Here is a 15,651-nt window from a genome sequence, read left to right as displayed (position 1 = left end):
CAGATTAAAAAACGCTTTCTCCCTTGTCAAGCTCTGACTTGAGTGACATGTAGTGCCTTCTTTTTGCTTAAAAATAGGTCCTTCAGCAGTTGCACATTGGGGTTAAATGATCTGTATATATGTACTCCAGCCTCATGCTTTTATATTTGGCGACTTCTGATGTATTTCGTGATTTACAGTAGATATTATGTTATTCAAGATATATTCCTCATAATTTATACTTATAGTATTGAAAAGACTCTTTAATGGTACCAGTTAGGTCCAGTATAAGCAGGAAGAATATTGTATTGCTCGTGTTTGACTTTAATGTTTCACTTTAACTGTTCCACTATGTTCCAGAAAGACATTAGAAAGATTGTAAGTAGAGATGAGCGAGTATACTCACTAAGGCACATTACTCGATCGAGTAGTGCCTTAGCCGAGTATCTCCCCGATCGTCTCTAAAGATTCGGGGGCCGGCGGGGGAGAGCGGGGAGGAAAGGAGGGGAGATCTCTCTCTCCCTCTCTCCCCCCCGCTCCCCGCCGCAACTCGCCTGTCACCCGCGCCGGCCCCCGAATCTTTAGAGACGAGCGGGGAGATACTCGGCTAAGGCACTACTCACTCATCTCTAATTGTAAGCTTACTAGTACAGGAATCAGTGCTTATACACCACTTAATACCTTGACTTTGGCGTAAAGGGCTGAATATAATTACAAATCGATGCAGTTTGTAAATGTATTTAATTATTCTCCTGTTTTATACTGTATGCATTTCTGATTTATCTTCTAGAATCCATAACGCTTTCTACCCAAGTCATCCGGTGTTCTTCCTCACGTTACTGCATGTGATGAGCGCTCCACTTCATGGGTTGGCCAATACCATTGTTTTTGTATTAGACAAGGAAACTTGGAGCCAGTTTAGAATGACATCGCTGAGGGTAAGCATATGGTATCTTTATCTGATATCCCTGAAGTAATCTGTTTGCAATATATCAGTCCCTTAAAGGGGTTATCCCACCAAAAACATTTCACCTACTCATAGGTGATCAATGTATGATCACTAGAGGTCTGAGCGCCGGAACCCCCATGGGTTAAAAGAATGGCACACCCAGAGCTCGTATAGTTAATCAGGTGGTGGTGCTCATACATAGTATACACACCAGGTAATAATGAAATTGTGCTTTAGAGTTAATTTTATTATATTTTCCATTGGAGAGGTTTAAAATGACTACATTGAAAAAAGTTTGAATACATTTTTCCAGCTTACTAAAGTTGTCCTTGAATATGTAATAGATTGCAAAGCGGCTGAAAACTCTTATGCGCAGTCCTTTTGTTATGAGCCTTGCTGCTTGCATCCGAGACTACTTCAATGGTTTTCTTATACAAGAAATAACTGTCAAAAGAAAATCTTCTACCCAGAAGACCTTCCCTTCTCCTTGACTCAGACCCTACATTGCTATCCTTCTGCAGAAGGCTTTCCCTTTCCTTCCCTCTCGTCTCCTACTGTGGTTTCTGGAATCAATATAGCTAGTAACCTACTACATAAATGCATGAACTGAGTGGTAACAACGAATTGTGGCAGTTTCATGGTTTCATCTTAGGCACTTTTCTTGCCCATTTTTTGTTCTAACTCACACCTTAAGGGCTCATGCACACAGCTGTAATGCAGGCTTAAGGGTTTTAGTTCCAAAGGTAGAATCACATCAGGTCAACATTTTTTACATGATTCGTAACCCCTGTTCTGTTTGTAGAAGAGCCTATGTAGAAATGACTATTCCCTGTAAGTTTAGTGCCATAGACAACCATACTATCACTTATGTGTTCTATGTCCCGATTGTCATTCGCGTTTATTTGCTTAACGACAGAACGAGTTGGAAAGGCATAAAAGGCGTTGAATTGCTGGCCTCGTACTGAAGAGATGGTATAGATGTAATCTGCCGTTGCTTGCATGTTGTGTATGTGCATCTAGATATCCTCCTAATCAGGTTAATTAATATTGGTGAAGAGCATTAAGGTCAGCGCTGGTGGAAAGTATTATTACTGTAATATAAATGCCTTTGTACTAGGGTCGACTAGGCATTACAGAATTGTTCAGACATTAATAGGTAAGCACCATGGACTGAAAACGCGTCTATAGTTTTAACAGTAAGCGGTGTAAAGAATTTAGTTCAGCATGTTATTAATGGATTGAGTTGGTGTTCTCTTTATTTCATCTGCACATAACTACAATGGCATCTGAGCATCTTTGTATAATAGAGATTAACCGTATGGTACAATTCCATAGTACTGCATTTGGTGAAGTGTATTTTAGAGGCTCCAAGGAGGTAGGAGTGAATTACACTTTTCCTGTTTCTGCATACACATTAAAGAGCTTTTCTCTCTAAAATTAAGGCATATGGACATTAATAAAAGGTGTTCCGCAATTTAGAGTTCCTGCCTTTGAGACAAAGCTGACCTCATCTGTTTTCAGATTGAAAAGGGGTTATCCAATGAGACACTCTCTAAGCCTATCTCATTCGGAATAGCCGGGTGCGAGTACCCCGTTACTGCTCACACAACGGCTGTCACTTAGCTTCTCTAGATCCTTGAAAAACAAATATTCCTACCCTGTTTCCCTGAAAATAAGACATACCCTGAAAATAAGACATAGCATGATTTTGCAGAATTTTTGAGGATGCAAAATGATTTTTAAGGTTTTTTGCGGATGCTTGAAATATAAGCCCTACTCCAAAATTAAGCCCTCCTAACAGTTAATTAAAAAAGTCAATTTAAATAGTGTCCAGGCAGCTATACATGTAAAAAAGTTAAATCTTTTTGAACAAAAATTAATATAAGACACTGTCTTATTTTCGGAGAAACACGGTAGTTCTGCAACAACATATCCCCTATACTACTGCATAGTCATAATCCCTATTCAAGAAAAGCTGGGTGACAACCCCTTTGGCGGTTTTCCTAGAGCAGAAAAGAGTAAGAAAGAACCTCAAAGAAGTCCAACTCTCGCTAGCTAACCTACACATTCCTGAATAGCTTTTAAAGGGCCACTCTGGTGCAAATGCATTTTTGCATCCCTGCCTCCTCACCTTAGTGCCTATCACAGTCTGGAGGTCTTCTCAGTATATTGCAGCGACTTTCATGCAGTGCAGCTTCCTGTCTGGTACTTATCAGGCACCATCGTGATGCTGAGATTTCTCCCTGCTTAATTTCTCTATGCTCTACTAACACACCCATGATGCATCAGCACAACATCATCTGACCACCTAGAGCCAGTACCATTTCTGCCTTCTGGGAGCACACTGTCATTACTTTCTGTATTCTACATTCACCTAAATAAACTACATGCCATAATTATGTAGTCAGAAGGATTAGCTGTGATATTCTTCATTATAACTTTGTGACAAGAGTCTCTAATCATCAGCAGTAACTGTGATAGGAATTTCTGTGCCACTCCCCCCCCCCCCTCCCTATGAAGCGCTTGTGTGATAGAGTCCATATAATGTCACCACACTAACACAGGGCATAAGGAGGCCCTGGGGCAGAGTCCTCCTTCCCAGGATCGGGAATGGCAAATGGCTGTTGTAGTCCCTGGTAGGTGAATGGCTTTCCTGGATCTCAAGATGCAGAGTCCTCCACAGGAAACTTCACGTCCACGTTATCCACCCAGCTCATAAACAGTTTCTGCGCCACCATCTTATCACCCGCTTTAGGTGATTGGTTCGCCTTCTGGATTTCATGCCTGTGGGAAGCACCATAATGCACAATCAAAATGAGTAACTTCAATGGAGCTTTAATGTGGCAGTTGGTTTCTCTCTTTAGGCACTGGGGTGACACACTCAGTGGAGCTCACAAAATAGTCTCCGCCTCGCTAACTACTTGACCTTAGACTCTTCACAAAACGTGGACTCAGACATTTACTCTGAACTGGCTCACTACTCTCTCTCCCAGGGGCGGGCACCACCCTACCATTTTATACTACATCCTGGTTACCAGGGCAATGGGGACTTTTGGCACGTTACACCAAACACTGGTTGTCCCACTGAGCACCCAAAGGGTACAGTCTTAAGCAGAACATTTAAAAAAAAATACTCTTAAAGAGACAGTATATACAATAGAAACAGTACTTAAATATTATCCAGGGGCTATGCAGCCCCCTCCTACACAGGAATTATGCTGTCTGAAACACTGATTCTTGGACAAATAAATCTGAGCTAGGCAGAATGAAATCACATGACTCACCTGAGAAAAAGGACTCCAGGAAATTTCAGATAGAAAGGAATATGTAACCAAAGTAATAATAGCCAACGTATATGTACCGGAGGACTGGTTACATAACGAATGAAAAATAAATCCACCGTTGTTGCCCCTCAATTTATGTCTGACTATGAAAATTGACATAGACGTAGATTATAGTGCGGGTTTTTGAAACTCTTTAGGAGAAGATCTGTTTTTGTTGCCCATAGAAACTAATCACAAAGCAACTTTAATTTTTCAAGAGCACAATGCAGAATGAAAGCTGAGCTGTGATTGGTTGAGATAGGTAACAAAGGCAGTTTTGTAAATTTTCCCCTATGTACCTTGAACCATCTCACTTCCCAGCGAAATGGACTGTGGCCGTGACATTGAGACACGACCACCAAATAGACGTTTGACACTGTGTGCCCTAAATATACTCATGTGGACAACGTGTTTTTATTGTTTGTGAATACTGGTGAAGGGGTTCATACAAACAAATATCAAAAGGCATGAGTGTGGTAAAGGAAGTTAGTGACCAAAACCTGTATTCACAAATTGGTGAAAAATTTGAGACAAATGGACAGAAGGTTATGCAACCAGTCAGACCGGGAGCGAGGTGAGTAGCCAAAATGGTGATCACTGTGGCTACGCTACTTTACCTCACTCATGGAAAGCGGTATACAGTTTGGAAAATAACTCTGGGTGCTGACTGCGGGTCGGGCAGGATAAATGTTAGTTTGTTGTGACACCAGCTCATGTACGGGTAGGGCCCCGTTACGAGGGAAACAATAAATGCAAAATTTGGAGAAAATAAACAAAAAGGGGGGTAGTAGTCCTGGCTGTCTCGTGTGAAGTAAGGTACCTCAGTGCTGATGGTGTGGATGGGGTGGAGCACTCCAGGAAGCAGACTTGGATGGTGAAAACACTTTAACAATTTATTGAGAGAAAATTATTTTCTAGGTAGCAGTTACACCCTTCACTTTACGGTTGTATGAAGTAGATAACCACGAGCATGATTAGAGCACAGATTCCACATGCATCATTCATTATAGATTTAGCTAACTGGTGTGGACAGAAAGGGTTAATTTGTTACTGGCTTGCTTTTTTACTCTGGCTTTGACTTCTGTGACTTCCTATTGAACTTTTCTTTCTTTTCTCTCTCTCTATCCTTCTCTTCCACTAGCTCTCAAGACTAACTTAGCTTTTAGTACTCACAATTTAGATGTTCCATTTTCCACTGCACTTGCTATTCTCCTTTACTCCCCAGCCTCCTTCAGTCTGTTCTCAACTGGACTGGAAAGACTACTAGAATAGACTCTTGTGTAAAGATGGTCTCCTTGATCCTCACTGGTCCCTATCTCTCCTATATCTTTTCTCAGCTATCTGCAGGACTAGACCGGCTTAACTCCGTCCACTCCCTCTCTTTTGTCTTCTCTCTCACCCAATCCTGAGCTAGGCGAAATCTGACTATCAAATCCCAGAACTAGCTAGAGGTGTATTCAGCAAAGTCATGCAGGGTTTGGTGATAGGAACACTTTCTATTAACCCTTTATTGACCATTTAAGGTCATGCACCCAAAGAATGGAGGAATATGAACAATAGCATAATAACATTTCACACTCATTTACCATTACATGAAGACCTGATTGTATGAATATAGTTGTCACAGCAAGTGCTGGAGTACCCAACTCTGGGGTACTACAGTTACTTTCAACAAGGTGGCACAATGTGCTACACATCTAATGCACACATGAGGGAAATTGGAAGTTATTTCGGTGACCAATCAAGTTGGAAAAGTCTGTGGCCACCAAGATCACCGGACCTGACGCCACTTAATTTATTCTTGTGGGGTTTACTGAAGTGCTGTGTATATACAGCAAAAAGCTGTCACTCCCTGAAAGACGCAATACAGCAGGAGGTTGCTGCATTACCAATCCAGTGTTGCATTGGCAGAGGTCTTTGCCTATATGCAGACTCACATACAAAAGTGCTTGGATGTTGGAGGAACTATTTTCATCGTATGCTCAGGGCAGACCTTGTTTTATAACATACAAGGGAAATACATATAAATTTCCATGGTGAACCAGGCAAAAATAAAAAAATAATTGTGGAATATTCAGGTTTCCTAGGGAGAGAATCAACCCTATTACATTTTTTTCCAGATTTTAAAGGGAAGTGCTGTTTGACAATTACTATTCGGTAGTCTCGTCTTGATTTCTTCTTAGCATAGAATGGGTTAAATCTTTTTTCCTCCGTCAGAATTCATCCTACTTCCATCTGCGCTGACTGATAAATAATTATACTTCACAGTCTTTCCCATCTGGAGAATTAAGCCTGTTAACCCTATGCTACTGGACTATCCATAAATCATTATTTTCTCTGCTTTTGTCTCATTAGAAGGCTTTGCCCGGTTTTCTACGAGCCGGGGCATGTACTTAAAGGAATCTAATGTCCGCGTAGAGTAACAGAACATTCGGAGACAATTCTGTCTTCTTGTTAAGCTTTAAACAATTAAGAAGTCCCTGGGGATCTATATATGTCCGAAATGTATGATAAGTACACAGTCGATTGCTCCTAGATGGAGAGTCTTAAATAAAGGAACATAATTGTACCGCTCTGTCATAGAACAATCCACATGATTTCCGCTTTTTTTCTTCTAGATAATTAATATGCATTTCTCATAGTTTATCCATAGATTTGTCTCGCTGTTGTATATCTCCGTTTACAGTAAAAAAAACGTGAATTTAGACATTTAAGTACCATATTTGGCTCGTCTGATTTTTCAGAACAAAGAAGGATCTCCCATTTGATGTGTGGGTTGAGAACTGATTTTATCTGCATTCTAATTAGATTTCTGGGTTTGTGTTGTATATTTGCCGTGTTTGTACAATACATTTTTTTTTTGTCTTAACACTCCTAATACTAAAATATTGAGGTACCCTTAAAGAGATTTTCCAGGACTTAACTATTAATGACCTTTCCTCGGGTTTCTGTTCACATCCAGCATTTGTAGCGGATAGAATAGTGTAGTGGACTGATAATTAAAAACTTCACAATAAAGCATCTGTCTGTAACTGGGACCCCCTGACGATCAGCTGATCAGATGAGGCTAGCTGTTAGTGCAGACAGAAGTGAAGGCCGACAGCTCTGTCTGCTCTGCTGTGGCTCGGGTTAGTAATGCAGGCACAGTCCCATTGAATTTCAGTTGAGTAAAGGAAGTTTTTGGTTCCTTCCATTCAGATTTCTGTCTGATGGACAGAACCTGTCGGAACCCAAGGTTGGAGGCATGAAGGGGGTGTGAACAACAGAAAATTGGGAAAGCCGAGATGATAAATTTACTATGACCTTTAAAAAGGTTGTGCTAGAATTAACTTTTATCACCTGGCAATAGGATAGGTGATAAAAGTATAATCAGTGGGGGACTTAACATTGAGACCGCCACCAATCCTGAGAATGGGGAACCCATGTCCCCCTCCTCTCTCAACTTTGCTGGGATGCTTTTCCCACCTTCAGTGATGTCACATTGAATCGAGCGATGGCCATGCATGAGCGAACTCCACTCCATGTATTTCAATGGGGCCATTGGAAATAGCTAAATACTTGTACTTAGCTATTATCAACCGACCCAGTGAAAATGAATGAAGCAACACCGTGCATGTGCAGCCATCACTTCATTCAATCTCCTCCTCACTGTGGGGGTGTAGTGAGCGCTTAGTGAGGAGGAGGGGGAAAAAAGGGCAACTGTTCTCTGGATTGGTGAGACCCCCACTAATCAGACTCTATCACCTATCCTATGACTAGGTGATAAAAGTTTATTCTGGTACAACCGCTTTAGTGGTGACTGTATTGGTTGACTGTCAGCTGCCTCAGAAATGGATGTAATCTTAAGAATTTATATTGGAGGAAGTTTGCAGGACATGCAATTTTTGGATAACAATAATGTGACATCATTAGTATTCCTTTACATTCTGCTGAAAAATTAAAGCCATATATTTGCCATCTGAGCCTTTAGTCATACCCAGTTATGAATGTTCACAATCTGTTGTCAGTAGCGCCGTAGGTAAGGGAAAATTTATCATCACATACTGTTCTTTAAAGGGATTGTAGCATCAGAAAATGAGCTATCATCTACATCAGGTTTTTATGTTAAACATTTTGGGGATTTTTTTTTACATTTTCGATGTCATGATCTATATTTTACTAAAATCCAGCATTTTTCACACAGACCACTAGTAGCCTAAAATTAGTCTGACACTTCCTGTTCCTTTCATTATCACCACAGGCAGGATTACAATGAAAGGTAACACCTACCGTATGTATAGATAATACAAGATCCTCCATTTACAATAGGCGATGGTCACAGCTTAACTACTCCCTGGACAATGAGCTCTGCTCAGGTCTCAGAGCATGCCACAACACTCATACATGGAAGTCAATGGACCCCTCCTGTCCATTGTGTAAATGGCTAATGAGAATGCTATAAAGCATAACCCCACAGCAAAAGCAAGATGTCCGCCCTCATCGTTATGTACAGACAATAGAATAAAAAAAAATCTGAAATAAAAGCAGGTTAGAAAAATGGAATTATAATAAGTTAAAAAAATGGTCGATGATACATTCCTTTTAAGATTCTGTCTGTGCTGGCATCATGCATTCCATTTTTACAGAATCTATACCATGATGATTATCATGGATCCATTATGGTCCATGCTGCAACATATCCTAGCGGATCTAGCCAGGACATGTTGAGTATTTAAATTTTTTCTTTGTTTACTAGTCAAAATAGCAGGTGCAATTAAAACTTGGTGGAGCCTCCATGCCAGTGTGGATAGAGCCAATTAAACTCCTTAATGCCACAAGCGCTATCACACAGCCGTCTGTGACTGATAGCTGGCCTGCCGCTACAACAGCAGGGATTGATGAGAAGACTGAACCCACTCTTAACCCCTTGCATGCAGTGATCAATGTACATCGCAGCATTTAAATGGTTCACAGAGGGAGTGCGCTCGCACTGTGACATCATCAGTCCTCCGCAATGTAATCGTGGAGGTCAGTGGATTGCCATGGCAACTGAATACCATTCACTGGTGTTCGGGCTTCCCATGGCCTTTGATCATTATTGTGAGCTTTAATGCATTGCAGTACTACAATGCATTATTATAGCGATTAGAACTTTTGTGGTTCAAGCCCCCAACATATAAGATGTTAAAAAAAAAAATGTTAAAAGAGCACTTTTTTTAAAGAGGTTGTCCAGTAACAAATTAACTTTTTTAAAGGATAGCCAAATGGATTACAGCTGAACACTATGCCAGGTCACAGTTGTTTAATCGTCTTTTTATACCATTAAACAGCACCTTGTTTTCCATATGAAATAAAATATCACTGGAGATGCAACAAATCCATGCAAGGTCTTCGAAAAATGTTCTCTCTACCTCTCCTGGTTATAGTGTAAATCAGGTGACCGCTGGCAGCCAATTAAAAGCCACAGCATCACTGTCCTTAACTCCTGGGTCCAGGATGTAAGCAATGGTACAGATTTTGACTATTTTTTTAGATGAGGAATTTGCTTTTACATTTTTGCTGCATACATTCCGCAGCATTTCCACCATGTGTAAACATCTCCTAAGTCAGTTTGAGGTACGCTGCCACGTGCAGAGTGGTCTGAGTAGTAATAGTGCTTTGAGTGCTAACCCAAATAGTATTAGCGCTCCTCTATACCAGCCCTAGCAATAATAGTGACCTCCACAGTAGCCCCAGTAGTAATCGTTCTCCCCTATACCAGCCCCAGCAGTAATAGTGATCCCCACAGTGGTCCAGTAGTATTAGTGCTCCTCCTGGTCTTCACAGTGCCATTGCTCCTCACAGCGCTGCTGCCAGTGTCAGTGTGTATGCCTGCAGCAGGGCCTCCTCTTCTCTCTTGTGTAACCAAAGAGGAGAGGTCAGGGGAGGAAGATCCCGGATGCACACACTGCGGTCAGTTTGTGTATCCATCCTCGACACTGCAGAGTGATTACCAGCCGGGGAGCTGCGGCACTTTAATGATGACCAAACGTCCCAAAAGCCAGACAAATGGGTGTCCCGATGGCGTCCCGGCGGAAAGCAGGATACAGGGTCCCAAAGCGGGACTGTCACGCCTAAATCGGGACATCCGGTCACCTTAGTCTATGTCATGTGTTTCGGCAGCGTAGTCAGTGTGGAACCTTAAAAACATCATGTGACTACCTTGCACATCAATCTCATTAAATTCGGTGTCATTTTAGTAGTTTTATCGTAAACTTTACTGCGTCTTCAATCTGCCGGTTGCCCTCCGGAGGAGTTATCTATCACCAGGAGAGGTAGAGAGAACATTTTTGAAGACCTTGCTTGGATTTGTTGCATCTCCAGTAATATTTCATTTCATATGGAAAACAAGGTGCCGTTTAATGGTATAAAAGGCCGATTAAGCGACTGTGACCTGGCATAGTGTTCAGCTGTGACCTCTGTCTTATAGAAACCAGTCAGACATCAACGAGTTAATTGCTTTGTTTGATAGCAGCGGAGGCAAAGAGAGAAAAAGTCAGCCGAGCTGTGTGGTCCTGCTCAGTCTGTTTCCAGGCACATGTAGGGAATAAAAGCGATGAGCCAAGATGAAAGACTCGCTAGCATGCTCACAGAATGGAATTTTGTTTAATGGTTATCTTCGTGCCATGATTGAAGAAAATAAGAAAAAGAAAAAGATTTTGCAATTTTCTCCTATTGTAACACAGCTCGGGGGATCTGCGGAGATTTAGGTCCATCAGTATAGTGACAGTATAACCCAGGGCGTTTTATTGCACAGTTTAATTAAACGGAGGCTGTATAGTGTAGGAACGAGAGCAGAGTTTCACTATACACATACACGTATAATACTGCTATACATTGCTATACATACTGCAGCAAGCATAACAAGGCATCCACGTGTGCTGTGCTTACAGGTGGGGCTGCACTTATGGCTTTGATTATGAAATAGTCTTCCGAACATTTAGCCCTTTTTTTAAAGAAGAAATTGTTAGGTTGTGCTCCTGGGACCTGTAGTACTATGGATTTGCAGGAGCACACTTTCACCAGTGTGTGATAATTGAGCTGGCTTGGTGTGGAATTTCTCCAGCCAGCCAATCCCCACTGGTCTGCTGCATATATATACCAGTCCCTCTGCAAGAGAAAGCTGATATCCCTTCACTCTAGAGTTTGAGTTTCTTGCATGCCTATTATGTGTTGTGTTTATAGGTGTGAACAGTGCCATGTGCACTGTCTGTGCGGTGGCCAGACATTAGGTGTGAACAGGCATGTTCAGTGTATATGTGTGCGAACAGGGTCATATTCAGTGTTTGTGCAGGTGGCCAGACATCAGGTGTGAACAAGCATGTTCAGTGTTAATGGTGTTCTGTGTTGCATGCTATCCCTTGTGTGTTGGTGTGAACTGCGTCCTGTCCTGCTGTGGATTGTTTACCATCTCTGGACAAGTTAGGTCCTTAGGTTCCAGCGTGGGGTCGTCCTTATGGGGACGCTAGCCCTGCTTACAGGCAGGATTCTGGTGGATGTTGCCTTATTAGAGTAGGAACCTGGAAGACAATGAGGACCCTTGATGTGGGCTTGCGGGCTTAAGTGACTTGGCCAATTCTTGAACCAATACCTAGTGCATATGACAGCTATTTAATCTGGTTATGTGTGCAGGTATGAAAGGTGAGTGTTTTGGTCATTTGTCAGTTCTTATGTTAGGTCTGTCTTTGAGTCTAGTATGCAGTTCACTGTCTCTTGGTGTTCCGAGTGTGCGTTTGTGTAGTATCACGGATTACGCAGCCAGTGCGTCTCGTGCAGACGTGACAGAAATATGTCGTTTAGTGGACATTTTTTTAAGTTTATTATATTTGTACACTTTATTGTTTATGAGCATTAATAGAGCAGTTAGACTCTTATTGGACTCCCTTAAAATAGAAAAGATGGCTGGTGTCACAATCTTCCATCTCTAGACCGGAATATCAACAAGGAACTTGCCATTAAATCTCCCAAATATTGGCTCTTCAGGTATTAGATCCTTGGATGTTTGGAATGAGGTGGTAGGTTTCAAGGATCAACATAGAGGGATTGACTGCAAAGCAGTTATTGCTTATCTCAGGGGAAGTGTCTGGTGTAGGCGCCATGGTTTGGACTCTACGACTTGCAACAAGTTCTCAATTGCACAGTCCCAAATACCTGTTTCGCTGCAACATCCTAACACCAGAATAGAATTCCAGGAATTGGATATGCAAGGTCTGAGTTTCTGGAAATCTAGTTGCTGCATCAACTCTGCTGAAACCCCTTTGCTACAGAGGATCCAGAGTGGTCACTGTCTCCCTTAAGGTTTAAAGGATTTGGAGGTTACAGTGGTTATCAGAAGTTGATCCGACTCCTTCAGGCTCTCTACAGTTTGCGGCACACATTCTGCACCGTCTGAACCTTGCATCTGCTGCAAGGCGAGGCTCTATACGCTTTGCACACACAGCGATAAATCCTCTGCCCTTTTAACACCTCCGTCTTTCGTGAGATTAGACCTTTGCAGCTCTGGTTTCTGCACGCCAAGACCTAAGGGCATAGTACTTGATCAATGACCGTTACAATTGTTAATAAAAACTCACAAAATATAGTACGGAATATATCACCTTCCTACACAGGGTTCTTATGGCTTTGCTTTCTTTGTTGTGTTCTAAGATTATTTGTAGCATTCCTATGATACATGCTGCACTGTGTTAGTGTGATTTTAGACAAGGCGACCATCCCAATGATTATCGCCCCTGTGCTTTCATACAGGAGCAATAGTCATTCACTGAATGGAGGCAGAGGGTGCCAGGGATCTTTCTCCCAGCCGCCAGCCTCCATGAACAGGCAGTTGTTCAAAGATGAATAACTGCCTGTTTATACTGAATGAGAAGTCGCTTATTAGTTGTTCTATTTCAATTAGCTGAATTGGAACAACTAGTGACTACTAAGTGGTTTCTCAGTCAGTGCCGAGTTAGGCGCTGCATTTGCACGGGCTGACAGTTGCCCTTATATGTTCATTTAAAGGGGTTGTCCCGCGCCGAAACGGTTTTTTTTTTTTTCAATAGCCCCCCCGTTCGGCGCGAGACAAACCCGATGCAGGGGTTAAAAAAGAAAACAGGATAGTGCTTACCTGAATCCCCGCGCTCCGGTGACTTCTTACTTACCTGGTGAAGATGGCCGCCGGGATCTTCTCCCTCGGTGGACCGCTGGTCTTCTGTGCGGTCCATTGCCGATTCTAGCCTCCTGATTGGCTGGAATCGGCACGTGACGGGGCGGAGCTACAAGGAGCCGCTCTCCGGCACGAGCGGCCCCATTCAGAAAAGAAGAAGACCCGACTGCGCAAGCGCGTCTAATCCAGCGATTAGACGCTGAAAATTAGACGGCACCATGGAGACGAGGACGCTAGCAACGGAACAGGTAAGTGAATAACTTCTGTATGGCTCATAATTAATGCACAATGTACATTACAAAGTGCATTAATATGGCCATACAGAAGTGTATAACCCCACTTGCTTTCGCGGGACAACCCCTTTAAGCAATTATTTGGGTGACTATTGGCCAGTGCAAAAGTACTCTTAATTTGTACTTAACAATTGTTCCCACTTTGCATTGTTAGCCAGTTTGACTAGAACTCTGGGGTGCACTGGTGTTACAGTCATAATACGGATGGACTCCATATCTCTTGCACTATAAACAAAGTTATTTGCAAAGCCCAATCCCATCATTCATTGAAACATTCAGTCAGCTGGAGTCTATTTCCACTGTAGTGTATAAACATAGCGGCATTTGGGCCAGTAGGCGCCCATTTAAGACACTGAATACCTTTGTGTTACTTAAGGTACTGCATGGAATGAGAAATTTGACAACGCTATGCTGTACTGTTGAAAAAAGCTATACTGACGTTCAATGTGCTAGCCAGACAGATGCTAAGGGGACATTCTTTTGTTCGATGATAGAAAATGTTTGGTGTATTATGCACCAGTAAAATGTACCTGAGAGATCGCAAATGCAGTATAAATAGATACTCTATAGGGCAAACACATGCAAAATTGAGCTTCTATGCCCATGTAGCTAGTGTTGTCAGTGCACATGAGAAAGCCTTCGGTGGAATGCTGTTTGATTGGCAGCTCATAGAATCATAGAATGGTAGAGTTGGAAGGGACCTCCAGGGTCATCTGGTCCAACCCTCTGCTCAATGTAGGATTCACTAAATCATCCCAGACAGATTCCTGTCCAGTCTCTGTTTGAACAATTCCATTAAAGAAGAACTCACCACCTCCCATGGCAACCTGTTCCACTCATTGATCACCCTCACTGTCAGAAAGTTTTTTCTAATATCTAATCTGTGTCTCCTCCCTTTTAGTTTCATCCCATTGCTTCTAGTCTTTCCTTGTACAAATGAGAATAGGGCTGATCCCTCTGCACTGTGACGGCCCTTCAGATATTTGTAGACAGCTATTAAGTCTCCTCTTAGCCTTCTTTTTTGCAAGCTAAAGACATGATTTGCAGACCGCTCACCATCCTGGTAACTCTTCTCTTAACTTGCTCCAGTTTGTCTATGTAATCAAGACAGTTCCCTTTTATTCTATATTTCAGCAGGCTTTTATAGTAGCAAGTAAGCAAGAATGTGTTTGTCATGTGCAGTAAGTAATTGCAACATATATCACAATACATATACGGTTTGGTTACTTCTTGAACAGTTGGTCACCAGTCTCCAGGCAGATGCTTCTCTTGAGTTGAATATTTCTTAACGGTCTTCTTCATTAGTCTTATTCATCTTGAATGCCTATCTGACAACACCCTTTAATGATTATTAGAAGCATAAAAAATTGGAAACATATTGGTTTCTCTCACAATAGACAACACGGCATCCTGAAATACTTGAGTCTAGCCCAAATATGTAGCTATAGAACCATTTCTACTTTGGGTGCTTGATGGGATTGAGCTGTGCCAACACATTCAGTTCTAGTAAGGCTTTTGCTATAATGTATGTTATTAAAATTCTTTGAGCTGTTCCTACTTCCTTGAAAATGCTATATTGCATTTACAGTACTTATGGACTGTCAATTGTTAAGACTTTATTGTCGTGTTCTGCCGAATAGAAAAGGCTTTCTATATGATGACCTTGAATCTAACTTCGCAACCACAATGGAATAGTTTTAATTAGTCTCACTCTTTATATAGCAAGACAAAATTCGGATCCATTCAGTACTAAAAAAGGCTTTGGGAGATTCTCCATAGAGAGCATCTGTTTCTAGCTGGCTACAGAAGGATGCTCACGCGAAGAATAGTGCTTGAAATAATTACAGAGCAATTCAAGGCGTCGGCACCCCAAGTTAATTTTGAGTCAGCAGATAAAGATAGGCTTGGGGAAGGCAGGACGCTTGTTTAGCTGGGAAGGTGAAT

The 15,651-nt window shown here is 41.9% G+C and overlaps 1 protein-coding gene across 1 annotated transcript in view; it reads left to right on the top strand.

Moving 5' to 3' along the window:
* Positions 1-15,651, top strand: part of LOC136625606 (uncharacterized) — a 532,926-nt gene that overhangs the window by 509,596 nt on the left and 7,679 nt on the right. Inside the window, exon 13 of the mRNA XM_066599945.1 lies at positions 770-917. Within this exon, the coding sequence (XP_066456042.1) occupies positions 770-917 (148 nt within the window). The remainder of the gene's footprint in view (positions 1-769; positions 918-15,651) is intronic.

Source organism: Eleutherodactylus coqui, chromosome 4 (genome assembly GCF_035609145.1).
Source record: "Eleutherodactylus coqui strain aEleCoq1 chromosome 4, aEleCoq1.hap1, whole genome shotgun sequence".
NCBI lineage: Eukaryota > Metazoa > Chordata > Amphibia > Anura > Eleutherodactylidae > Eleutherodactylus > Eleutherodactylus coqui.
The sequence above is the reverse complement of the archived record's forward strand: the minus strand, read 5'-3'. Positions and strand labels throughout refer to the sequence as shown.